Source organism: Vidua macroura, chromosome 20 (assembly GCF_024509145.1).
Source record: "Vidua macroura isolate BioBank_ID:100142 chromosome 20, ASM2450914v1, whole genome shotgun sequence".
NCBI classification, from domain to species: Eukaryota; Metazoa; Chordata; class Aves; order Passeriformes; family Viduidae; genus Vidua; species Vidua macroura.
In genome coordinates this window covers 3,436,301-3,463,778 of record NC_071590.1, presented here as the reverse complement: position 1 = coordinate 3,463,778, position 27,478 = coordinate 3,436,301, and the positions used below count along the sequence as shown (strand labels likewise).

General features: G+C 52.9%; 1 protein-coding gene across 1 annotated transcript in view; it reads right to left on the bottom strand.

Annotated features, from left to right (window-relative positions):
- The window catches only part of STX1A (syntaxin 1A), a 71,278-nt gene that overhangs the window by 40,844 nt on the left and 2,956 nt on the right, over positions 1 to 27,478 (bottom strand). Inside the window, exons 2-3 of the mRNA XM_053995282.1 lie at positions 14,995 to 15,072; positions 13,763 to 13,862 (exon numbers count right to left, since the gene is read on the bottom strand). Coding sequence (XP_053851257.1) covers positions 13,763 to 13,862; positions 14,995 to 15,072 — 178 coding nt within the window. The remainder of the gene's footprint in view (positions 1 to 13,762; positions 13,863 to 14,994; positions 15,073 to 27,478) is intronic.

Genomic DNA, 27,478 nt, shown 5'->3' with positions numbered 1-27,478 from the left:
AAGGATCAAAATCCAGAACTAGAACTCACAGAATCACCAGCCAAGGAGGAGGGGCTGCTGCTTGGTGCTGTGGTAGGCAGCCCAGTGACGGAGGCCACACACAGCTGTGGGTCCCTTCCCTCTAGCCAGCACCCATCCAAGTGGGTCCCAGTACAGCAGGGATGCAGGAGCCACAGCCCAGCCAAGCAGAGAGCAGTTTTGTCCTGGGACTGGCTATCTGACAGGTTAAATCTTCCCCTGGAGAACCGGGAAGCACGCTGCTCTTGATGGGAATAGCTCCTCTCCTGTGCTCCTCACTGCCTGCTGGAAGCTTGGCCATGACCTTGGAGCTTCCAACCAGTACAGAAATGAGACAGACACTGGCAGATGCAAGACAGCCTCCAGCATGGCTGCTGAATCACTGCTGCTCTGAGCTGTGGAGGCACTGGGGAGGAGCTCTTGCCAGAGGGAAAGCTGGGGGGACTTGAGGAAACTGGAATTGCAAAGAGAGGGGTTTGAGGAATGCACTGTGGATGGGCAGGGCATCAGTGGGATGGTCGTGTCCAAATTGTTGCAGTGAATGGCTCAATGTGCAAGAGGAAACTGGTAAAAAGAGGTGCCCACCAAGGTAGGACCAGAACTAGTTCATACCTCCATCAGGACACAAGCTGTGGATCAAGCAAACCCCCAGCAAGTTTGTGAATGGTACAGAGCTGAGTGGTGCCGAAGGGAAGGGAAGGGAAGGGAAGGGAAGGGAAGGGAAGGGAAGGGAAGGGAAGGGAAGGGAAGGGAAGGGAAGGGAAGGGAAGGGAAGGGAAGGGAAGGGAAGGGAAGGGAAGGGAAGGGAAGGGAAGGGAAGGGAAGGGAAGGGAAGGGAAGGGAAGGGAAGGGAAGGGAAGGGAAGGGAAGGGAAGGGAAGGGAAGGGAAGGGAAGGGAAGGGAAGGGAAGGGAAGGGATCCAGAGGGACCTGGACAGGCTGGAGCAGTGGGTTCACAGGAACCCCATGAGGTTCAACCAGGCCAGGCAATGTCATGGACCTGGATCAGGACAATCCCTGGTGCCAGCAAAGACTAGGGGATAGATAGAGATGGATGGATAGAGAGGGATGGATGGATGGATGGATGGATGGATGGATGGATGGATGGATGGAGAGCAGCTCTGTGGAGAAGGCAAAGTCCTATTTGCCAAAAGAGATTTAGTACATCAGTGACCTCTGTGCAGTCCTTCAGTTCCCAAAGGCTGACATTTATTCTTGGAAACAGAGCTCAGAGTTTCACATTGCAACTTATTGATTCAAGCTGTGGAAAACAGGAACAAGAACATCAGGTGCTGACTCAACCCTTTCCTAATTTTCTAGATTTTTTTTTCAACTCTGGCCAATAAAACACTTTGCAGCAGGTATGACAGAACAGGCAAAGATGCAGAAGGATGGATGGAGGAATGGAGGGCACCTTGTGGTCGCTAAAAGAGAAGAAATTTAGATTATATATTAGGAAGAAATTCTTCCCTGTGAGGTTGCTGAGGCCCTGGCACAGGGTGCCCAGAGAAGCTGTGGCTGCCCCATCCCTGGCAGTGTCCAAGGCCCAGCTGGATGGGGCTTGGAGCAACCTGGGATAGTGGAGGGTGTCCCTGCCCATGGCAGGAGGTGGAAAAAGATTAGCCCTTAAGTCCCTTCCAACCCAAACCAGTCTGCAAATTCATGATTTCATGAACTTCTAACCCCAGTACTATGGGAGCTGCTGGCACTTGCAGTGGGGGAGCTACAGGGGTGTTCTCCTGTGAGAAGAGCCTCACCAGGAGCTGCCCTTTGCAGGGCACAGCCAGTGCCAAATGGCTGCAGAACAGATCGGACAAGCAGAGACCCTCAGTGACAGTGCCTCAGATAAAGGCTACAAACGATGTCCAACAGCAGCTGTGAGCAAGAAGCTCAGCTGTGAGAGGAAAAAGCCCTGCAGACCCTGAGGCCAGTGCAGAAGGAGAGGCTGGAGGTGCTCCAGGCACCAGAGCAGAGCTTTTCCCTGCAGCCCACAATGAAAACTATGGTGAGGCAGGATGTCCCCCTGCAGGCACAGAGGATGCCATGCTAGAGCATGTGAATGTGTCCATAAGGAAGCTGTGACTTCACAGAGAGCTTAAGCTGGAGCAGGCTCTCTCTGTAGATTGAAGCTCTAACTGTGAACCTAACACCCAGAACCACTGCCCACTCACACCATCCCCAGCCCTTGCCATTCAAGACCTTCAAAGTACCCACACAAGCTGCTATTCACCCCAAACTCTCTGAGCAAACAGCCTCAGCCTCACCAGGACCTGAGACAAGCTAGGGAGTGTTCACATTCATGGTGGGGAAGAAGCCAGGAGACAGACACTGGTCTGGGCTGTGGAATGTGCATCCAGCCAGCCCCTAAGTCCTTCCACTCCCTCAGTCCCTTTGCCAACAGCTCAAGCTGGGCAGAGGGGATGGGGACAACCCAGGAGACAGCAAAGGAGCCTGATAAGGGAAAACAAAAATAAATCCCAAGTCCTGAATGAGCTTTTGGGCAGCTCATGACATCAAATACTGCCCAGCTCAGGAAACTGAGCAGAAACTTCTGCCTGGGGAGGTGGTGGAGTCACCATCCCTGGATGTGTTTAAAAAAAGACTAGATGTGGCACTGGGTGCCATGGTTTAGTTAAGGCAGGGCATGGGTTGGACCCGATGATCTTGAAGGTCTGTTCCAACCCAGTCACTCTGTGACTCTGTGAATTCTGTGAAATGGGAGGTCCAAGTGGTACTCAGGAATGTCCCACAGATGTCCAGGCCATGTGCTTGTGTGTGGGTGGCTGGGTTGGTGAACACCAGTGTGCCAGCTCTGCCAGTGGGATTCCAAGCCCTTGGATGGCAGGCAGGCAGCTCTGGGCAGGCAGCAAGGATCAGCCTGCAGGGGCTGGGCTGGCAGCTGCCCCAGCAGCAACCGCTCCGGATCAGCAGCTCCCAGGCACTTCCAGGAGGCAGAGCCCTTCCAACCAGCTCTCTGCAGGGTTTCCAGGAACAGCAAATGGGCAGCAGTGCCCCCACGGTGATTAATCATCTTCCTGGGATGCAGGGAATCGTTACTTCCCACCCCTCTGTGCAGCTGGTGCTGCACCCACACAGCACTGCAGCCTCGCAGCTGGTGGCACCCTTGGATCACTGTGGGTGCAGGAGGGGGCAGCGGGCAGAAACCCTGAGAGAGTGGGCTGGAGCCTCATGCAGAATGTGGGTAGTGCTGTGAGGCTATAAAATACAGGGATTTTGGGGGGAGTTCAAGGGGAAATGGGAGATATTTGCTGTCTGAATGTTTTCTCCTAAAACAAGTGCTGAAAGGATTTAAAACACAAATACTTGATTGCTGCAGTGATTTTGTCAAACATACGGCAGCACTGTGTGAACTGTCTCTGGAACAGGATTATCATGGAATCATTTAGGTTGGAGCAATCCTCCAAGATCATTGAGTTAACCCAGCACTGCCACCACTAACCACATCCCCAAGAGCCACACATCTGTTAAATCCCTCCAGGGATGGTGACTCCACCATTGCCCTTCACAGCCTATTCCATTGCCTGACCACAATTTCTGTGAATAATTTTTCTCCGATCTTGTTACATCCTTTCAGGGAGTTTAGAGAGCAAGAAGGTCTGTCCTTCTTGAGCCTCTTTTTCTCCAGGCTGAGAGCTGTTTTTAGCACTGGGTAGAACACTGGATGCAGAACCACATGCTGCACAGCATCACAGCCATGCCATGGGCCAGCACCACTGGACTGGACATCCTATTGCAGGTGTCTTTGTTTTGTCACTATTCATCAGGAAAAAAGTCCCATGTATCTCAGGAACACTCCAGAAGCACTGTTGGTTTGGCCTGAGCTTGAAGCAGCCGTAGCCCCGCTCCTGAAGGAACCAGTCAGCTCACAGAGTGGAGGGGAGGGCAGGGGACAGCAGGGCAGGGCAGATGTGCACAGTGCCAGGTTTGCCCCGGGCTGAGTCTCATTCCACCAGCTCCTGCCAATTCCCAGCCTGACCCCCTCAGATACTGGTCACTCATTCCTGAGCTGGTTTTGTGAGGAGATCTGCTCTGCACTGATCAGTCAGGGATGGGACAGGCAGGCATTCCCACCCTGATGTCAGACCCACTCTCCAGCTGGGCTCACTTGGTTGCTGCCCAGGACTGTCAGGGCTCCAGGAGTGTCTTGGAGCTGGTCACATCACCATCAACCTGTTCTCCCAGCAGGCTGTCCAGTGTCCCACTGGGTATCCTGCCTGTCCACCCCTCAATTCCTCTTCCAGTTTCTCCTCAATGTCTTATCAGTTGATGATGTCAGACCGTGGGCAGCCAAACTGACTGCAGCACCTGCAGCTTCCACACCAGAGGACTCCACCACCAATCCAGAGAATCCTAATTTCCAGACATCACACAACTCAAGGGTTGTGTTGAGCCTGCCTTCCTGGCAGGCTCCAGCCCTGTCCAACATGAGGATTCCCATGCTGCAGCCATGGTCTACCCTCCTTGGCACATGGCCACCCACCTCACTAGCCCAGGCAAAGGTGTCCCTGCACCCACCCAGCAATGTCCCACCCCTCCACCAGACCCAATCCACCTGTGCTCCTCTGTGCTCCTGCATACCCACTGTGAGAGCTCCCAAGCTCCTTCAGCATTCAGATTTCCTGCTCTGGCTACCACTTGCTCAGACTGCTTGCCTGAATTCTCCAGTTTTAATTGACTTCTTCTCCCTCTCTTCCCACCTAAAGCACAGCCACACACATCTCCCTGCCACATATGAGTACAGTCACCCAAGGGGACAGACGGACACTGCCTCTCCAAATCCAAATGGATTTTCATCAATAATTCCTCCTCAAGCTACTCCCAGCAGTTTTCCACTCACTATCCCTGACACTTTCCCCTCAATAATGTAGCTGTACCTTTGTAGAGTCAGTTCTTGGAATGTGCCCACAGCAGAAGCTCCTGGTGCACCCACAGTGGGGTCTCCATGGGTGATGCTGAGGTTCCAGAGATCCCAGGACTTCTGGCCACCCTCCTCCTCCTGCCTGTGCTGCTGCCCAGCTCTACTGCCCAGATCCTGCTGCTCCTGCTCTCAGCGTGCCTAGAAAGCACCAGTCTCCCACGTCAGAATAATCTCAGGAAAGAGTAAAAGGATTTAGGGTTTGCTCAGCTCAGCCCTCCTAAACCCATTTCTGCAGATAAGGGATTATCCCCAGTGCCAGCACCAGCGATTCAGCAGGAGAAGGCAGAGCTCCAGCTGCAAAAGGAACGCTGCTGGGGCTGGAGGGGGTTTGCTTCAGAGCACCCTCCCCACCTTAGGGTCCCTGTCCCTCTCTGCCCACACAGGCAGCCCCCAGGAAGGCACATGGCTGGGTGACGTGGCTCCCAGGGGTGTCAGTGCTGTGCCAGCTGTGGTGACACAGCTGCACAGGGCAGGGCTGGCCTCCTCACCTTGTGGATGCCAGGCTGCCACTGCTGATCCTGCTGTTTCCTTCTCCCAGCACTTTCCAGAGCAGCCCCAGATTTCTGTTCTTCACCCTCTGGTCTTCACACCCCCCTTAACACCTCCCCCCACCCTGACAATGCCAAACCTGAGAGCCAAAAGCATGAGGAATCCCAGTCATGTCCATGCCAGGAGGAGGACTGAAGGGATGGGGAGGGGATGGGGGGATCCTGGCTGCCAGAAGAAGATGAGAGAAACTCAACCACAGACCAGTGTCTGTGACACCCAAGAGCTGTGCCACTGATGCCTCCGATGCCACCCAGCATCCCACCTGCTGGGGACAAGGCCACAGCTCAGCTCCTTTCTCTCCTTCCTCCCTCTTTCTAACCTCTCTGGATGAAAAGACTCAGGCTAGGAGAGGGCCAACAGACCCACTGTGCAGCCAGCTTGGCTCACCCATCCAGCCACGTGGATCCCAGCCAGGCTCAAGGACCAGCCAAGGCTGGAAACCACAACGGGAGTGGGACCAAATTCACACAAACACAAGATGAACCAGCAGAGAGAGACAAGGGTGCCACAGGCTCAGGGCAGTGATGGCCTCGTGTCCCCTCACCTCCAGGGCTCCTTGCTTCCCACTCCATCCCAGCACACAGAACAACAGGGACTGAGGTACTGTCCTGGGTGACACTGCTGCCAGTCACACAAAGCCAAGGAGCCACAGGCCCCTCCTGCACTGAGATGGGAGCAGCAGCACCTCAGGCAGTAAGGATGGGCTCCTGCTCCACAGTCACTTCCTCACTGCCCATCACACAACAGGCTCTGGGGTGCAACAGGGAGTGCTGCCCAAAGGAGATAAAGTTTTCCAGCAGCAGCAATAACACAGGTTCCAGGAGTGCCACTAACCCTTCAGGCTAAATTAACCCAAAATAATTACACAACAGCTGATTTTGATTCTTTTTTAACTTGTTGCCATGAATCAGACTCCAGTTAGATATTAACTGCACTCAGTGTGGTGGATCACCCAGCACTGCTCAGGGTGATGGAGCAGACAATGGGTGCTGGTGATCATGGATATTGATGATCATGGAGCAGGAGAACTGCATGGGAAAAGGGAATATCACCTGGGATAGCACATTAAGGGGAAACAAAAGAAAAAGCCACAGGGGTACAGGAAGAGAGGGCAGAGATGTCACAGGTAGCCTCACTGCAGCGTTGGGATGATGCATAGGAAGCCCATTGTTGGAAAAATCCCAGCTTTACAGAGATGAGGCAACAGAGAGTGCTGACTTAGGAAGGCCATGGAACAGAGATGACATGGTTGAGAGAGAGATTGAACTAGAAACAAGTTTCAACAAGTTTCAAACTATGGCCTTGCAAAAAGACCAGGTATTTTAGAGAATTAGAACTGTGAAAGATGCATTGTAGCAAGACCTCATGGGGTAAAAATATAGGTGATTCGTGTTAGAAGCATTAGCAGCATCGTGTGGTAAAAGCCAATAGGCTGAAAAACATTTAAAGGATATTGTAACCAGGAAATAGGTTGGCTTCTGATGGAATGGTGTTGAGTTTTACATCTCTTATGTCTCACCCTTCAACAAGACTGATAATGGAATAAAATCTTTTAAAACACCTCTCAGTTGCTCCGTCTCTGTAAAGCTGGGATTTTTCCAACAGTCCAAGTGTCCAGTTCCTGTGGGCAGCACCCAAGGGCTGGCAGTGGGTGCCACCACGCTGGGCACAACGTGGCTGTGGGAGCCTCAGGCAGGTGGTGGCAAAGGGAAGGTGAGGAACAGTACGAGCATTCCTGCTTCCATGACCTGAGCATCCCTGGCACCCAGGGCATGAGCATCCCCACACCCATGGCCTGAGCATCCCTAAACTCACAGCCAAGGCATCCCTGGCACCATGGCCTGAGCATCCCCACAACCATGCTCACCCCTGTTCTGCCTGGCACCCCATGGCACCCACTGGACCAGACCAGGGCTGGTTTAGGGCTGAGGGGCAGCATTTTGCCAGTTTGTTCCCAGAGATCACAGGGAGTGCTGGACTGATCCCTCCCTGGACAGCTGTGTCCACATGGCTGACACTCGGCCGAGTCACCATGACCTGCCAGCCCTCTGTCCACGCCCTTCAAACACACATTGCCTGTGGCTACCCAAGCACAGCACCCACCACCCTAACACAGGAAACCCCAGCCCATCCCACACAGACAGATCCCAACTTCCACAGAGAAAGTGAAGGGCAACCCAGCCTGAAAAGCTCAAGAAACGCTGACCAGCAGCTAGGTCAAAAATCCTGGAGACCTCACACCCTGGGGTACCCCACCTCTTTAAAACCAGAGCTGGGGCAGGTGCTGGGGCCTGGGAAGGCTGGGGTTGTGCAAAGCCTACACAAAACACCTGCACTGCTGCAGCGACCTGCCAGGATGAAGCCAGAAGGGCAAACAGCTCTTTAAGCAAAATGTGTTTGTTCCTGGGCTGACGGTGGTACGTACATCGATCGCCAACAGACTCAGGCTGGAAATGAGAAGACCACTGGAGGGTATGTCCTAGAGTGACCCTTAAACAAGGACTACTGGCAGGAGAAACAAAACTCCTCCAAGACAGAGCTGAAGCAGTGTCTGTAAGGGTGACAAAAATATCTGTGTGACACAGGGACAGGACAAAACCTGCTGAGGCAACCCAAGCACAGTGTGGCATTGCCATAAGGGCCACGAGTAGCATTAGCACCATGCTGCTAGGGATAGTCAGGCCGAGTGAGGGACTGGAGACACTTCAGGAGGTCCTGGACCCCCGCAGTGGGCAGAGGAACCCCCCCCTCCCTGCACCAAACACCCCTCCAGTCTCTACATCACAGACAGGTTTGGTGTAATGGGCAGCCACAGCTGCACTGACCATGGGTGGAAAGAGGCTGAGAACACATTCCCTTAGGGACCTGCCTGGAGGAGGGAGAAGCAGAAGCAAAGAGGCAGGATGCTGAGAGCCACAGGGGCACGTGGTGCCTGTTCTTGCTGTCCCTTGAGTGCCTGCTCTGCTGTGGCTCTGCTGCCACACCATGCCCTTCCCACCCTGCTGAGGCTGCTGGTGAGGACCATGACATCCACCAGCTGCACTGCTGTGTCCTCCAGCCTCAGTCCCACTCCAGGAGCTGCAGGAAGCAACCAGAATCATCCAGCCTCCCTGGGCCACTCACAATTTTATGTCCATCAAAGCCACTCCACATCCTGACATCCAACTAGGCCAAGGGCAAAGTCCTGAATTTGGGTCAGGGCAATCCCCAGTGCCAGCACAGACTGGGGGAAGGAGAGATGAAGGGATGGATGGAGAACATCCTGCAGAGAAGGACTGGAGGATTCTGGGGGGTGACAAATGGGACTTGACCTAGCCATGGGCACTGGCAGCACAGAAAGACAACTCTTGGGCTTATCCTCAGCAGTGTGGGCAGCAGGGGAGGGAGGGGATGTTCCCCCTCTGCTCTGAGACACTCTGGAGCTGCCTCCAGCTCTGGGGTCCCAGCACAGGACAGTGGTGTTAAACTAAGGGTGGAATCAGATTGGACATGGGGAAGAAATGTCAGACCAAGAGGGGCTGGCACAGGTTGCCCAGAGAAGCTGTGGTTTCCCCATCCTGGGAAGTGTTTAAGGCCTGATTGGACCAGGCTTGGAGCAACCTGGTCTAGTGGAAGTTGTCCCTGCCTACAGCAGGGGGTTGGAATGACAAGAGCTTTAAGGTCCCTTCCAGTCCAAGCCACTCTGTGAATATATCCCTGCTTCAGGCCTGACTGCCTGGGCAGGGGCAGCTCCCAGCTCCACTAAGGCTGCAGATGAAGGGTGAGAGCAGAAGATGAATAGGGGGGATATGTTGCTTTTGCCTTCTGTGTCCAGGACATGCCCAGACACCTCTTCCCAGATCCCTTGCTCTGCTGGGACTACACTTGTTTCTTCTTCAAAGTCTGATGAAGTCTGGGCTGTCTCTGATTTCCCACCTGAGGGAAGCTGGGAGAGGGTGAAGGAGCAAAGAGAAGACAGGAGAACAAAGTCACCTTCACCTCTCCTCTCCACTGCTCCTCCCAAAGGAGCATCACAGCCCTGAGCCTGCAGCCTCCAGCACAGCACTACTGTAATTCCTGGTCTTCAAGAAAACCTCCTCCCTGCCCTGGTGGGACCAGGCACCAGGGGAAAGTAGCCCCAGAAAACCACTGCATGGTGGTGAGTGGAGCTGAGAGGGCACAGAAAGCCATGTCTGAGGGGGCAGCTCCAGCAGGAACCAGCCCCAGTCTTGTTCTTCCAGCAGCACCAGAGCAGCAGCTTCTTGGAGCACACTCAGCGTCCTGCTGGGACACTCTCCCCAAGGACCTGCTGAGAGGTGAGGTTGTACTCACAGGAGAGCACAGAGCCAGCTCAGAGGGGTCCAGCCAGCACCTCAGCACCCAGACAGCTCCAAATTGTTTTTTCTACACAGGCCAGTACTACCTCAACAGCATCAGACAGAAGTGAGCAGCTACAGCTTGTCTCCTTGCCTACCTGACACATCTCCACCAGAAAATGGTCTGCTAGGGGCCACTCTCCAAGGAACTCCCAGCAGCCAGAAAGACTGAACAAAGTCACCTGTGCCCTGGTGTTGAACACCACCACCCTGAGCCTGCACAGCTAAAATAATGAAGCTGGAAGTCAAGTGCCCATGGAAGAGAACCTCCCCTTCCTTCCTGGTGCAGCTGTAATGGACCTGCTTCCAGGTCTGAAATATTTACTGGGTCTCCCAACGCCTGCAGAGATGGGCTGAGCTGACAGGCTGAGAGACACAACTTGGGATCTGAAGATTTCTGTTCCCAGAGGCAATTCATGGAGTGAACAGCTGTGTTACATAACGCTGTGCTGGAGAGCCACGGAGCACGGCCACTGGAGGGATGCAGTGCTCATAGGACAGGGATGGCACAGAACCCCTCCTGACCACTCCAGGAAAACAGCCAATGTGATCTCACTGCTTGCTGGCTGGAATGTCACCCAAAGCCACCTCCTCTGGGATGCGGCCTGCACCATGGACCAAACAGGAGCAGCTGATTCCAGCGCCAGGAGCAACAACAGCCGCAGCACTCACTGGGAAGGATTTTAGGAACGGGTTTATCAGGAGCTGTGACTCAAATCTGGAGTGGCACAGTGATGGCCCCAACCCAAGAAGGAGCCCAGCCCCTCTGCTTTTCCAAGCCCACCCCAGTCCCACCATGACACTGCCCAGCAGGGTGGGGAGACCTTCCTGGTGCCCCTGCAGCCAGATCCAAACCTGCCAGGGCCACGGGCTGTCACCTCACTGTCTCAGTGGCAAAGCCAGCCAGCTCCCCACCCACTGGGCTCCAAAATAAGCCCAGGCAGCAGTGGCAAGCCAGATCCAAAAACAGTCTGTGCAGCCAGAAGAGGGATCAGCAGGAAGGGAAGGATGAGCCCTTCCATGAGACACAGATCCTGCACCTCCGCATGGCAGGAAGGTCAGCAAATCCAAGTCTCACACAGACACTGGACCTCACTTTCTCCTGCAAACAAAGAACACCAAGGGACTGCATCTGCCTAAGCACAGCCACTTAAAAAGCAGATTCCAGTGGGATTGTGTCCATGGAGTCTCTCTCTTCTATTACTGACCCTGAGAAAGCAGCTATTCACCAGCGGCCACTACACACCTCTCCATCCATCCCTCCACTCAGTATTCCAACAGCAATGCCAACCACTGCCCATACATTTCCCAGACCACCAGCCCAGCTCTGTTCCAGTCCAAAGCCCCACTGCAAAGTCCTCCAGCTCCAGGAGGGACTTGCTGGTGGTGTTTAAGGAGTTTGTATCTCTGACGGAGACGCTACACCCACACCAAACTAAGCTACACAGCACATGTGCCTCCAGACAAGGATGAGAAACCAGTGACATTCTCTTATTTCCTGGAGGAACATTTCCCCTCATCTTGCAGTGAGGGTTCCACATGATGCTAAAGTACTTGGAGATCACTAAGAAATAAGCAAGGTGTTGTTCCAGAGGGGATGAGCAGCATCCCAAATCCCTGCAGGGAGCAACATCTTGCCCTGATGGCCATCCCAGGTGTCACTCCTTGCCCTGTTAAACAGCAAACCCCACTGAGCACATCCCAAAATTAGCTTCTCACAACCTACATTTTAGTGTCCTTTGGTCCATCCCCCTGCCATGCCTCATGGGAACTTCTTTCTGAATTTCCAAATTAATCTTAATAAATTCACAGCCCTGGGTTACAAATTTGCATTAATGAGCAGGTTCTCTGTGGGTTCAGGAACACAGGAGGGTGGGGGTGAGGCTACCAGCACATCCAGCAACCTGGTAGAGCAGGTTCAGAGGTGGCCACCAAATGGTCCAAGGGCTGGGACAAGGGGCAGTGGGGTCAGATTGGACATGGGGAAGAAATGTCAGACTGTCAGGGTGGTGAGGGGCTGACAAAGGTTGCCCAGAGAAGTTGTGGCTGCCCCATCCCTGCAAGAGTTCAAGGGTACATTGGACAGGGCTTGGAGCAAGTGGTCCACTGGTCTAGATTTAAGGTGTCCCTGCCCATGGCAGGGATGTGGAACTGGATGATCTTTGAAGGTCTCTTCCAACCCAAAGCACTCTGTGATTCTGAGTCTCTCCACCACTGAGCCCTACCACACCCCTGAACACACCACAGTGCTACAAATCACTGATTTCAGATGAATGTGTGGGCTCCTCTCCCTGTCCAAACAGTTCTTGATGTGACAAACTGAATTCTCTACAATACCAAGGCAAAGTAATGCTATAGAACAAAACCAGAAGCACTTCCAATGTCCTGGATGCTTCTGGAAGTCATAGGAATGTCACCACATCTCGTTCACTGCATATCTCAGACTTTTAAATAGATTATTATGCTTTTAGGCCATGAGTGCCCTTTGCAGACCCAAGTGGACCCCATGCCACTGCAGCAGCCAGGAGCACAGCAGCTCTTCTCTGAACACTCCCAAACAGGAACACTGCAGCATCTTAAAGTGAAAGCACAAGAGCCTGGAGGATGATTGAGCAATAGCCTGAGACATGTGAACTCCCTCGAGAAAATCCCTCGCTTCCAGGCTTGGCCAAGGAAATTTTAGCTGAGGAGCAGCTGCCAGGAGAGGGGAGCCTGAGACAATTTAGGAAGGGAGGAAGGGCCATTCCTTAGAAGCAATTACAAAATCTACTGATTTGACATAGGGCTGGACACAGGGCAATGTGTGTGTGGGCACCCTCCTGGGACCTCCAGGCACAATTCCACAAGCAGCCATGGAATTGCACTGGGCAAATGAGAAATGGATGGGAAGAGGGTAGGTGAGCAGAAACCTGGTCTCAGCTTTCCAGCCTCTAAGCACTGGGAGCACGAGCAGTGCTCAGCCCATGCAAGCAACACCTTTGCCAAAATGAGGGCTCTCAGTGGCCTGGAGCCATCCTGCAGGGTCAGACCTGCAGCATCCAACACCCCTGTGACACCAGCACCATGATGGAGGAGGGCAAAGGAGAGTCACCTGGGCTCAATGTTACCTGAAGGTGGAGCTTGGGGCAGCAGAGCTGCTCCAGGGCTGCCCCTCAGCAGGTGAGCCTGGCAGGCTCCAGCACCACCCTGCAGAGCTCAGCCCTGCTCTCCCCACACAGCTCAGCCCTCGGATCTGCCCGCTCCACAGTAAGGGCTTTGCAGACACTGAAGCTGGAAAGCCTCTGCTGACTTCACCACCCCCACAGCCGGCTCCTCGGGCTCCCCTGGGAACAGGGGACCACAGCATTCACAGTTCTAACTCTGCCAGATCCCCCAGACACCCAAATGTTACCACCCTTTGGGTGCTCAAATCCCTAATTCCAGCTCCTGGAAACAAATCTCTTCTCTGAAAGACAAGGCTGGAGGCTTCCAGACAAGGTCTGGAAGGGATGGATTCTTTGACCAGCCAGCAACAAATTGTCCCCAGGACAGAGATGCAAAGTCCCAACTGCCCACCTCTGGCTCAAAGAGGAGCTGTAACATTTCTGGGCCCAAGTAGGTGACACTTGGTCTGTTCTGTCTTATCCACAGACTTTCCCAGGCAGCCCAGGGCAAGACAACAGCCAACCAGCACAAAAACAGCCACGTGCTCTTCCCAGCCTCCACACTGCCCCATCCTTTCAGAAATCCCCCTCACTAGACTCTCACCACCTCTCCAGGTCTTAAAGCCACCAGGCCAGCCCAAGCCCTCCCTCACCACCCAGCCGTGGCCACCTGCAGGCACAGAGGATTGTGCCTGGCCCCAGCCACCCACCAGTGAAGCCACGTGCCCACAGGACACACGGGGCTCACGGCTCACTCACTTTCATCAGGGTTGGGGGAAGCGAGAATGGCGCTGTGCTTCCTTTTCACTTCTTCCACATTCTCTGAAATTTTATCAATGAAGCCTCGAATTTCTTCAACCTGTGAAGTGAGACAAGACAGGTGTCTGTGACAGACCTGGATTTTTGGAAAGTGAAGGGATTATTATACCCTGTTCCAAAGCAACCATGACATGTCTGAACCACAGCAAACATCCTCCTGGGTAAATATTTTCCAGCTTGGAACTACAGTACCACTGTGGAATCAGACCTTCTCCATTCCACCAGCCAGCTCTGAGTTACAGCAGTGTAATACACACTGCATGTCCTGTATTCTCTGTGATACACTGAGAAACTTCTGGGATTTATATAAATCAGCATCAGACTGATTCCCAGACTCTGCGCCACTGGCAGAGCACTGCTGAGACTGCACAAGCCAGGCTGGTAGCGCTCAGTCCCCTAAGGCTTCTTCCTCCATAAAAAGCTCCAGAAACACCCAGTTTGATCCTCACTCCCCATTCCAGGGAGGCCACATTTTCCAAAAGATCCATTCTGGCATTTTCCCTCCATTTCTGTGCTACAGGAAGACACCAGCATCGCCCAAGAGGGGAAACCTCTCCTGTGTTCTCCACCTGCCAGGCTGCTCACCCTCTAACTCAGTCTTCTCCTTCGGCTCACACCACTCCTTTGCTCATCTTCCTCCACCTGCACATCAGATTTATCCCAGTTCCCACTCCATTGCCTGCACAGATCCTTTTTAACACCCCCCACACACATGCCATGCTAAGGGTGTGCTAAAAATCCGCAAGCAGATCTTACAGCCACCCACATGCCAGAAGACAACCTCTTGTTTGGGAACGGGAGGCACAAAATTAAATCAATCCCATGCAGAGACTGCTGCTCTGCAGAGGTGCTCTGGGGAAAGGCCTGAGAGCTGTGTGTGAGGCTTCCCTGGTCCCATTGCCTGGGCAACAGCCTCGCTGGGCTCTGGAGGAGCAGGGGGAGCAGGGAAACATCCATAGGGCAGCACAGCCTCAGGTCTGCAGGGAAGCCAGGTTCCTGATGTTCAGCACTCAGCACAACCCTGAGCATCAGCTGAGCAGCACCAGCCAGGGCAGGACCTTCATCCCATCCCCAGTGGCTGCAGGGAGCCTGGACCATCCACAACCCACCCTGGTGCCAGCAGAAAGGTCTGAACCAGCTTCAAAGCCACACTGGAGGAACAAACCTCTCACCTGCTCAAAGAACTCATCCATGAAACGATCCCGGTCCACACTGACGGTGACTTCATCATCATCATCACTGTCCTTTGCCTGCAACAACACAGAGAGAGAGAGGCATCAACGAGGGCTTCCTGCAGAGTTCATGGCCCTATTTCAGGAGCTCCTATGAGGAATCTTCCCCTTCTCCTGTGCTCAGTTGCTCCAAGGAGCTGGGGCAATCACTAGCCAGAGTGTGGAACACCCCAGGCACTGCCACTCCGAGCCCCCAGGATTCTGAGGGAGCAGAGAACAGACACATCCAGCAGTGAGGGATGGCCAAAACTCCGTGGCAGCCAGAGCCCCATGGCACGACCTCCACAGTGAGCATGGGACACAGCTAAGGACACCCCACATCCAAGGTGTGGGAGCTTCCAGGGCACCCTCAGCCCTGTGTGAACACACCAGCTCTGCAAGGAGCAGGAACTGGAAACACCACAGATTCCACCATGGGAAACACCAGGATGCTGCAATGGCAAAGCATGAGGCACGTCACAATGGGAAACACAAGGGATGTTGGACTGGGAAAGCATGAGGGATGCTGCCATGGGAAAGCTCGAGGGATGCTGTGATGGGAAAACACGAGGGATGCTGCCATGGGAAACACAAGGAATGCTGCCACAGGAGGAAGCATGGGCGATGCCGTGATGGGAAAACACGAGGGATGCTGTAATGGGAAACATGAGGGATGCTGTCACAGGAAACACAAGGAATGCTGCCACGGGAAAGCATGAGGGAAGCTGCAGTGGGAAACATGAGGAAAGCTGCAATAGGAAATGAGAGATGCTGCAATGGGAAAACATGAGGAATGCCATGTCAGGAAAACATAAGGGATGCCATGATGGTAAAAAGAAGGGATGCTGCCACGGGAAAGCATGAGAGATGCTGACAAGGGAAACACAAGGGATGCTGTGATGGGAAAATAAAAGGAGTGCTGCAGAGTGCAGGAAAGGTGGGAGCAAACAGATAATACAGCAGAACTAGTAAAGTCACAGCAGGCAAATGAGGGGCTGTCCTTGTCTGCAGAAGCATGTGTGTCATTGTCACCAGAGATGAAAACACCTCCTGTCCCAGCAAGGCGGGGGATGCAAGCTCTCAAGGGAAGGAAAAATTACAGTCCTGCACATAAGGAGACATTTAAAAGATTATTATCCAAAGCAGTTACTCAACGGAGGGAAATGGAAAATTAACAGGTTGGAAAAGTTTCCTCTTACTCCATCTTTACAAGAGAGAAGAAGCCAGTGGAATGGAGATTTAAGACAGGACTGCCTCTGCTCATCTCATGATGACTGCAGTTTGTTGCAGACACTTACACATCACCCCACGGTCCCTCTGCACTCTGCAGAGAGGTAGCCACTACAGTCTCCAGAGAGAGCCCTCTTACATTGAAATAAGCCAGATGAAATATCTATCCTACCCCCTAAAATAGTCTTTCCACCCTACAGTGACTGATTAGGGTGGTATCATCTGGAGACCTCAGCTTTCAGCCTTGTGGCACTTTTTGCCTGGGTAACTAACAGAATAAATCACACAGGACTCCATTTTCTTCATGGTGGAAAAAGCCCCCTCTTTATTCACATAAATAACTCCTTTTTATACAGTTTTACAGACCTCATGTGGGACTCCAATTGGTCAGGAGCTTTCTTGTTAATTACTTAATTGGTTAGTAACAAATTGTTACCCTGTATTGATTGGTCACTCAGATCTCTGGTGTGTACATGCAGGGAAAGTTGTTTTTGAGAGATAGTTTTCACTTTTCTATCTAATGGTGTAAAACAGTTTATACAGGTACAAGTTGTTTTTTACCCAGGAATAGATTGTTATGTTAATGAACTGCTCACACCAGGATTGCTTTCACATGGGAACTTGCAAAGGGCTAGCCTGACAAGGCCGGCCACTGATTTTAGGAGAGCAGGCTTGATTTTATGAACCCTTTCTTTATAATTTTTCTACCTTACTACAACAGGTAACTCACTCACACACAGTTATCCCATTCATGGTTATCCAGAGCCTTTGTGATCAGAGAGCTCCCACAATTCTGGTGAAAATCTCACCCTGACAAGGAAGAGCAGGCACGGTGCTGCTCTTACCCACCACTCTATGGGCACAGAAAACTGTGCCCTAAAGTCTGAAATTGTGCCCATTTGTGACACAGCCACTCAGGCCAGGAGCTGCTGGCACAGTGAGGCTGGGGCATGGCCAAAGCTGCCAGCCTGGGGATGAGCTGGTACATTTAAATCCCTCCAGTGATGGTGACTCCACCACTGCCCTGCACAGCCTGTTCCTGGGTTTGACAACCCCTTCCATGAAGACATTTTGCCTGATATCCAACCTAAACCTTCCCTGGAGCAACTTGAGGCCATTTCCACTTGTCCTGTCACTTGATAACTTGGGAAAAGAGAGTGACCCTCACCTGGCTCCATCCTCCTGTTAAGGAGTTGTAGAGAGTTAAGAAGGTTCCCCCTCAGCCTCCTTTTCTCCAGGCTGAGCCACCCCAGTTCCCTCAGCCTGGTCCTCCAGAGCCTTCCCCAGCTCTGTTCCCATCTCTGGACATGCTCCAGCCCCACAATGTCTTCCTTTTCGAGGGGCCCAAAACTGACCCCACGATTTGACCAGCCCAGGGGACGGCCACTGTCCTGGTCCCACTGGCTACCTATGTGCTGGGACAAGCTGGGGCTGTACAGTCCCTGCAGCAGGCACTGCCTTCTGCATCAGGCAGGGCCAGCTCTTTCCCTGAAGCTTTTTGCTTCCAAAATTCTGCAGTTTGCTCACACCAGGTCCACACCACCTCTCCCATTCCCTTCAGCAGTCACAGTCCAGCATCAAGAGGCAGAGCACAGCTCAGGCAGAGTTGGATACATGACCACATCCAACACCTCCCAGACCTCCCTGGAGCCAAGGGCAGGATTTGGCCACAGGCTCTTTTAAATCTTTCCTGCACACCAGTGCCACCAGACAGCCCAGTCCCTCCCCCTGTCCCGTGTCATCACTGCTCCAGCCTTGCTCAAAACCATCTGAGCACAGTGACAGCTGTCAGTGTCCCAACCCCAGCGCTATTCCTTCAGCCAGCACCAAGCCTGGCTGTAAGCTCAGGTCCACTTGGGGTCAACAACTGCTTCCACAGCAATGCCCACACATGCTCCATTGCTCCCAGAGCACTCCCCCAGCACCCACAGCACGTGGGAGGAGGGCTCACCATGGAGGAGGTCACGAAGAACCATGTCCTAAAGCTAGGAATGCATGGACAGATCTTTGCTACAGAGACACAAGTACCACCCATGTTCACATTCCACTTTACATATCACACATGCCTGCTAGGTTGGTGCTGTGCTTGATTTTAAGCATCAATAAATTTTGAAGCAATCACACACTTTGGTGGATGGTACCAAGAGCCCACTGGATGGGCAATTACAACACAGACCCCACCTACACCCCCCAGGACCCCGGATAATGCCAACAGATCCTGGGGATACAGGCTGTGAGTGATGGAAGATGCACCAGCCAATGCAAACACCACGCTGGATGCCTGTTTCCAGGTCAGGGGATCTTTCTTCCCCCACCCTGCTAAGCCTCTCCATGTCAGGGACAAGGACATCCACAGCAGCCCCCACAGATGGAGGGACACATGTCCTGCCTGCAGCTCCTGCCACCTCGCATGCATTGACAGGATGGCCATCTCAAAGGAAAGGGGGCTGAGAGCACCCTGTGAGGATGGATCAGGGGATTCTGGTGGGTGACAAATGGGACTTGACCTAGCCACGGGCACTGGCAGCCCAGAAAGACAAGTGTCTCCTGGGCTCACCCTCAGCAGTGTGGGCAGCAGGAGAGGGAGGGGATGTTCCCCCTCTGCTCTGAGACACTCTGGAGCTGCCTCCAGCTCTGGGGTCCCAGCACAGGACAGTGGTGTTGAACTGAGGAGGGTGGAGTCAGGTTGGACATGGGGAAGAAATGTTGGTCCATGAGGGTGGGATGGCCAGAGCAGCTGTGGCTGCCCCATCCCTGGAAGTGTCCAAGGCCAGGCTGGACAGGGCTTGGAGCAACCTGGACTAGTGAAAGGTGTCCCCACCCATGGCAGGGGGTGGAACTGGATGGGAAGCATCAGTCAGCCCCTGCAGCCCTGTACAGAAAAACACACCTTCAACACAACTTCCTCACAAGCCTATCCAGCCTTTTTTGCCATCATTCTGGCAGGATCTCAATTTGCCAGAATTCTGAGCCCCTTTTTGAAGCCTGTGAGCAGAGTATTTCCACTGTTAATTTTAAATGCAGGCTTGTACAGAAACCAGGAAGGCCAGGGACTGGCAGCAGAGGAAGAGCAGCAGGGGAGCAGGGTACCTGCCAAGATGCTCTTCTCCTTGTCACCTCTTGCTTGTCCCTCCACCTCTGAAACAGGCCTGCCTCATTGCACAAAGGATGCCACAATCCTGCCTAGTCCTGCCCGTGCTGCCCACTGGACCCTGCCATACCCAGAAATCCTGCAGGAAGGGGACTCACCACCCACAGAAGGGGTTTGTGCCAAAGCCACATACAGCCTTACCAGAGGCACTCATGGTTGAGGGCAGACCACTCCTGGGAGCACAGAGGCTGATGGACAGGCAGAGAGATGTTATTTAGGGCAGGCACTGGATAGGGGCAGTGGCACAGAGCCCAGCCAGAAGCCCCATGAAGAGGAAATTACACAGATGGAGCCTGCTGGTCAGGAGGGCACATGTCACTTGTCACTCCGGGCTGGAGAAGGACACCATCTGTCCAACCCACGTCACTGGAAACACCCTCGGTGCCATCCTGCCCCTCACCCCCCGTGCCAGGCAGATCATCCCAGCCCACCACCCCAAGCCCTGGGCCAGTAAGCAGCAGCCACATCCACTAATGGCTGCCTTGGACTGGAGCCAGAGGGGATGCCACTGGGAGAACAACTCACGGCATGCAGGGCACTGATGGATCAGCTGCTCCCAGCATCTCCCTCCACTCTGACCCTCAATCACTATCATGAGGTGTCCCCCCATGATAAATTCTAGCACAAAAGTAGGAATGAGGCCAAACTTTCAAAAAAGAAACATAAAACAAAAAAACCAAAAAAAAAACAAAACAAAAAAAAAAAACAAAAACAAAAACAAAAAAACCCCAAACAAAAAAAACCAACCAACCAAAAAAAAAAAAAACCAACAAAAAAAACCCAAAACAAAAACAAAAAAAGAAACATGTTTCAAAAGGAAACATAACAGTGGTTTGGCCTCATGCATCCCCAACTGTGAGCATCCCAGGTTTCCAAAGTCGCATGGAAAGCTCCTGTCTCAGTCAAAACTACCTGCAGGTGCTGCTCAGCACAAGCAGCAAACAACTCCCCAGCCTGGGAGCTCACAATGTCAGGCACACCATCCTCCCAGTGCCCCTCCTCTTCTGCCTCAGGCCCTGCCAAGCAGCACCTAGGACCCAGGGCTTCCAGGCTTTTCCCCCACGCAGAGTAGGTGAGGATAATCCTCCTTTTGCAAGGTTTTTATTTCTCCAGTCCACCAGAGGCCAAGCAGTGGCAGCACGTGGGCGCTGTCCCCGCAGCTGGGATGGCTCTGGGAGCCGCTGCCTCTTCAGTTCCACTGAGCAGCAGGAGCTAGATGGGGAGGGCAGGGCAGTCACAGCTCCTCCAGCAGCTTTCAGGGCCTCACAGGCTTCAAAGTGCCCTCCATAAGGGCCAAAATCCCAAGTGGAGGCAGAGGCAAACTGTGATACCATCCCTGACACAAAGGAGTAGCAGATGGGAAGACATCCAGAGCCCCGGAGCATCCCGGCTCTATGGGTTTTGTAACCAGCACATGCCAATAAATTCATTCCAACCCACCCCATTCCCTCTCCAAGCACTTTCTGAAAGAGGCAAAGGAGCACAGAACACCTGAAAAGACTTGTTGCTTGCTCTCCTCCAAACAGCAAAGCTGGCAGGGTGGGCTGTGCGGGGCACAACCAGGTCCCTGCCACCTCAGCAGTGGCCACATGCAGCCCCAAGCTCCTGTCCTCTCCTGTCAGGGCTGCAGATGGATTTGACCACGTCCAGATGCACCCAGGGAGCTGGTGCAGGCAGCAGAGGAACAATGGGGCTCAGCCCCTGCTGGGCACACCTGAACCCACACACATCCCTCTAACAAGCCCTGCTGGCACATTTTCCTGGGAAACACCTGAGTCCAAACAGGCAGTGAGCCCTTGCCTGCCTCCAGCACCCCACGGGGCTGTGGGCCCAGGCCATGCTGCATCCCACCCTACCAGAGACAAGGCAAGCCTCACAAAAGCACAAGGGAAAGAAAAAGCCACACCAGCTGCCATCCTCCTTCTAGGGACCACTCAGTTAAGCAAAGAAAGGCCTCATCTCTGAGATGAGGAGGCTGCTCCAGGGCTTCACTCCCAGGCTGCATCTGTTTGTTTTTATTTACCAACACCTCCATGCTGCTCTGCCCAGCTGAAGAGATTCCAGCCATCTGGGCTTGACTTGCTTTGTAAAATTATGTTCTTTTTGTACCAAGACCAGAACGCGGCGGGATGCACGGGCTGCTCCTGGGGCTGCCTCTGAGCAGCTGTGGGTCACATCTGGGATCGTGTCCCCACACAGAGTGGCACACGGGGGTCCAACAGCAGTCACCTTGCTCCCCATGTCCAAACCCCCAAGGCCAGGGCACTGCTGCTGACACTCTGTGAGGGAAGGACAAGGTCACAACAACGCAGCAGCAAGCAGCACTGACATCTCAGCCATCCCACGGAGCCCAAAGGACAAGCAGGAGAACATACAAACGTCCAGATCTCTGGAAACATCCCAGCCTGGCTCTGCAGTGCTTGGCAGCACAAGGGCAGCTCAGCACAGCCTCACCTGGACAAGGTGCAGGGCACCCAGGGATCTCCCACCCACCAAACGAGTCCCTCACCCTGGGGCTGCCCTTCACGTCTTGTGAAGGCTGACCTAGAGGCCAGACAGAGCCAAAGAATAAAGCAGGGGTTTCTTAAGAGGCTTCAATGGATCCACTTTGGGCAGCACAACCCAAAATGGTCACAAAATGTACGACCAGTCATGAGGTCTCACACTTTTATAAGTTTTGGTCCATTTGCATACTGGAGTTAATTGTGCAATTACAGCTTTAGTCCATGAAGTCCCATCCTTCTTGTTTTTCTCTCTCCAGCCCACAGTGTTTGTGCTCTTGGGCCTGAGATTTGGATCATTTGTCCTTGGTCCCCAGCTAGAGAAGGAATTGTTTTGTCTCCCTACTCTGTGAAGAGAGCTCACCATCCCCTAATATGAAGCCCAGACCCAGACAGTAAAGCAGCACAGAATCTGAAAAATATAAAAGCTAAAAACTGAGGTATCACCCTGACCTCCCCACACTTCAGGGTTTGCTTTAGGCATCTGCAGCAGCCAAAAAAAGCCCTTCAAGCAGGGCTGAAGTCCTGTTCCTGCAGGTTCCCAGGGAGGTGGTGCCAAGGCTGAGGATAAGGACAGCCAGAGGGTGTGCTCCCAGGAGCCCTGAAGAGCTGAACCACCCCAAACCATGCTTTAAACTACCTATGATCTCAGCCTCAGGCCTTTTTGCAGACCATACAGTGCACCATGATAAATTGGCCATTCCATGGCACACAGGCCCCAAACCCAGCTGTGTCCTATTCCAGCATTAAATCCAGCTGTCAGCCTGTCACCAGTGGTGTTCTCCAGGGACCAGTGTTGAGGCCACTCCTGTCTAACAGCTTTATCAATGACGTGGACAAGGGGATCCAGGGCAACCTCAGCAGAAGACACCAAGCTGGGAGAGTTGTTGACCTGCTGGAGGGCAGGAGGGATCTGCAGAGGGATCTGGACAGGCTGAATCAATGGACCAAGGCCAATTCTGTGACATTCAATGAGGCCAAGTGCAGGGTCCTGCACTAGGGTAACAACACCACCATGGATGCTCCAGGCTGGGGGTAGAGTCAATGAAAAGCTGGGAAAGGCCTTGGGGTGCTGGCCAGCAGCAGCTGAACATAAGCCCAGGTGGGCAAGAGGCCAGTGGCACTTGGCTTGTATCAGAAATAAAGTGTCCAGCAGGACCAGGGCAGGGATTGTGCTCCTGTGCTGGACACTGCTGAGGCACCACAAATCTTGGGCTCAGTTCTGGGCCCCTCACAACAAGAAGGTCAGTGAGATGCTGGAGTGTGTCCAGGGAAAGGAATGGAGCTGGGGAAGCATCTGGAGCACCAGAAGCAGCTGAGGGAGCTGGGGGGGCTCAGCCTGGAGAAAAGGAGGCTCAGGGGGGACCTCACTGTCTACAACTCCCTGACAGGAGGGTGGAACCAGGTGGGGGTCAGGCTCTGCTCCCAGAGAACAAGGGACAGGACAAGAGGAAATGGCCAAGGCAAGTTTAGTTGGATACTGGGGAAAATGTCTCCATGGAAAGGGCTCTCCAGCCCAGTTGCCAAGGCACAGGCTGTGCAGGGCAGTGGTGCAGTCACCATCCCTGAATGGATTTAACAGATGTGTAGTTGTGGCACTTGGGGTTGGTGCTGCCTTTGGCAGTGCTGGGGAAAACTGTTGGATCTTAGAGGGGTTTTCTAACCTAAGCAATTCTGTAATTCCAATATTCACCAAAACCAGCCCATACCTTCCCATTAACAAGTTTTTTTATGAATAAAAGTCCAAGGCACAGATGACTTCATGCATTCAGCAACATCTGCATGAGTCAGGTGGTGTTTCCAATTTCCAACACTAGCAGTGCAAGGGAGAACATGATTTCCAAGGTGCTTGCTTGCATTCCTGCAAAATAATTCCCAGCCTTTGGCAAGTCCAAGCCTTTTATCAGAACCATGATCACTCTTAAGCTCAGTTTTAAAAGCAATCAGGTAAAAGTTTCTTTAACTCTGAAGAATGAGTGTCAGAGGTGACAGAGTTGGCACCAGCCCTGGAGAGGGCAACGAGCTGAACACACTGACCTTCTCCTGTAGCTCTGAAACATGGACAGCACTATCACCTACTGGAAAAGCACCCATACTTTACAGCCAGTACTTTATAAATTTAGAGTCATGGCTGAAGAATGATTTGGTTAAAAACAGACTTAAATAAGCTGAAATTAATTTCTTAACATCCTCTAAGTGCCATCATCATTGTTGCAGCTCCTGTGCAGACCAGAGCTTCCCCTGGGCAGCAGAAGGACCTGCAGCCACAGCACTCATCTCTTCTGTCCACTCCATTCACCAGGGTGAGCCCTCAGAGAGGTCTCTGCTGGGATCATCACCCTGCTTTGGTGTCTGCCAACGTCACCAAGACCTGGTGATGTCCACTAGTGACACTGCAGCCTGTCCTAGGAAACTGCCAGGGAAAAAAGAAAGAAAGCCTCAGGCAGAAAAGGTGACACAGGCAGCACCACAAGTCCCATGGCTGTGGGATCAACGCAGTCTGCAAAATGGTAATCCTTCAAATCCCACTACCCCACCTACAAACAAGCACTCATGGAATATTGATTTGGAAGGGACCTTCAAGGATGCTCCAGTCCAACCTCCTGCCATGGGCAGGCAGGGACACCTTCCACCAAACCAGGTCGCTCACATGATCATGAAAGCTCAATGACATTTCTCTGGTGCTGTTGTCTAGTCCCTGTGAAAGAACCTCAGCACATCCAGGTGAGACACTGATCCTCCCAAAAGGCAAAGGTCCTCTGGAAAACCAAAATAGTCATTTCATGCACAAACCCAAAGTCTGATAGAACCTGATGGAACAGAAGCAATGGCAGAGAAAAAGGCAGAGCTGATACTGGAAAACCTGCAGCACACATCTGCAGAAGTACAGCAGCATGGAAGTGGCAGCACTCTCCTGAAAACTCACTGGACAGTGAGTAGAAAATTTCATTTTTAGTTATTTCCTATGAAAAGAAACCTGGGCCTGCAAGTGTTCACCAGAATCTGGAAGACTGCACTGTTAACAGAAAGTTCAGTCCCACCCTGCAGCAAATTTTGATGCTGCACAGCCAGGTCTGTCCCCTGTGTTGACATGTATCCTGAGGTGCCTGTGGATGCCTGAGGAGGAGGAGGCAGCAGAGAGGAGGAACCTTTTCCTGCAGAAAGAACATGCTGGCCTAGGAGCAAATGAACACAATTTGGGAAGGCGATATGGAATTCTAGAACCAGTCAAGAGCTGGTCTAGTGGAAGATGTCCCAACTCATGGCAGTAGGGTTGGATGAAATGGTTCTTTGAAGGTTCCTTGGCAACTGAGGGGAAACTTTTCTTGAGCCTGAGCTCTCCAGGCCTGCTGGAGCAGAAGGACTTCCTGTTCTCCTCTGGATGTCCCCAAGCTGAGCTTTTGGCCAGCAGATGTCCTGGGCTCCACTCACTACTTCCATCAAAAGGTGATGGAGGAAGAAACCCTCCTGCAAGGGGCAGCAGCAGCATCACTACAGAAAATACTCAAGAGTATCTCTGAAAAAGGTTGAAAGATGTTTCAGAACATCTCTCATGCAGGACTTGAGCATCCTGAAGCCTGTCTGCTGTGTCAGCCCCACCCCTGGAAGTGTTCAAGGTCAGACTGGAAGAAGGCTCAGAGCAATCTGGTCTAGTCGAAGGTGTTCCTGCCCATGGCAGGGGTGTTGGAGCCACACAGTCTTTGAAGGTCCTTTTCAAGCCAAACCACTCTGTGAGCCCATGCCACAGCCTGTCCCCTGCTCACAGCCACAAGTCTGCTCCCTGATTTGGGGGGCAAAAGCAATGCCCACATTCCCAACACCAGCCCTGGTTCTGGCCACTGCAGGCAGGGGCGCAGGCAGAGGTGCAGAGGTGCAAGCAGCCTGTGACACGTCACCCCTGCCCTCTCCCCTTCTTTCACTTCAGCAAAGCTTTCTACTCCTTGTGCTTCCACAGTTGCCTCGTTTCATACTTTTCCTAAGCAAAGAGCCTCTTTGGCTTTGTGCCTGGTTGGGTCCTGACACAGCATTGCTCCATCTCCATTTCCCGTGCTGTCCTCTGCTTGCCCTCCCCTCCCCACACATCTCCTCCAGGATCATCCTGCGGACACCGTGGTGCAAGGACACTCCCCTGAGGCAGGTGTGCTCAGGTCACCTGCAGCCAGAACAATACCACACACTGTCTTCCTGGCCTTCCACCTGGGCTCACTCTCCTCCTTTTTGCTAATATACATAATTTTCCGGAAGAAGCAATTTATCACAGTACTTAGCTTAATGAGCCTCACTGTACATGTTCTGCCTGTAGTGATAATTTTGCATATTTCCTGAGAAATCTTGTTAATGGGGAGATACATGGCAAAACAAACATTTGTACAGCTTCTGAGCAGCTCACACACAAAGACATTTCGATTAAAACAACGGGGATGAGACTGAACCCTTTTGGCTCCATCCTCTCAGACATCCAAGGCACAGCTGACCTATCTGGCTGCACTTATTATCACTCCTATCACTCTCTGGTGCCCACAGATTGACACCAGGTCTCAGTGGGTCAAGAGTACTCCTGTATTTAAGCTGACTTCATGGTGGGACCACCAGACCCCCATGCACCAGACCTGAAGCTCCCCAACACATATAAAGGGACTCTGGGGCTCAGTGTCCCCTCGTCTGTCCCTCAAACCCTGTCCCTCACCCCACCAGGCCCCTCCCAGGCTGGGGACATGACACACCACCCAGAGCTGACCTAGAGTCTGGGCTTTGCCTGCAGCCATGTTTAAAGCACAGAAAAAGGTTTCCCCAGTTTTTGGCTTGCCCTACCATGGTGTGCACCCACTGCTGTGAACAGCATCCCTGTGGCACAGGGACACTCAGGACCCCACAGCTGCTGGGGAACACAAGAACATCCCACACAGAAGCATGTAGGAACACGAGAACATCTCACACAGGAGCATGTAGGGCTCATCTACATCCCTCCTGTCACCTTCCTCCTCGCCCAGCTGCCCAGCCCAGCAGACCCCAGCAGTGAAGATTCATCAGCATCTCACTCCTCCCACTCCAGGACCCCAAGGGAGCAGGCAAAGCAGCTTTCCTGCCGCAGTGCTTGTGAAATCAGGAATGCTCTAAGGGCAGCCATGATGTTTGACCTGCCACGGCAGCTCTGCTCCTCCCCACCCCCAAAAAACCAGCATTTCAGCAATGCTAAAACCCGTCACGCTGAGGCAGAGCAGGCGGAGCTGCGGACACAGACACCGGCTGTCACCCGCCACGTGACAGCCGCACTCCCGACTGGGAGGGACATAGGACAGCTGAATTATTTATGTGTGACCCTTTTGGCTGAACAGAAGAGCTCGAAAGCACTTATGGCAACGGAGAGGGTTAAAAAAAGAAAGGAAGATGGCATCTAAACAAGTGAATATATTCATCTCCAAGGTCTGTAGGGACTTCTGCAGCCGGGGGGGTCTGGAAAAGATGGAGACACAAAGACGTGACCTCTGCAAACAGCAACTGTGGTCGACTTCACATTTGTGCCCCCAGGAGAGAAAGCCTCAGTAGGAAGAGTATGGAATTA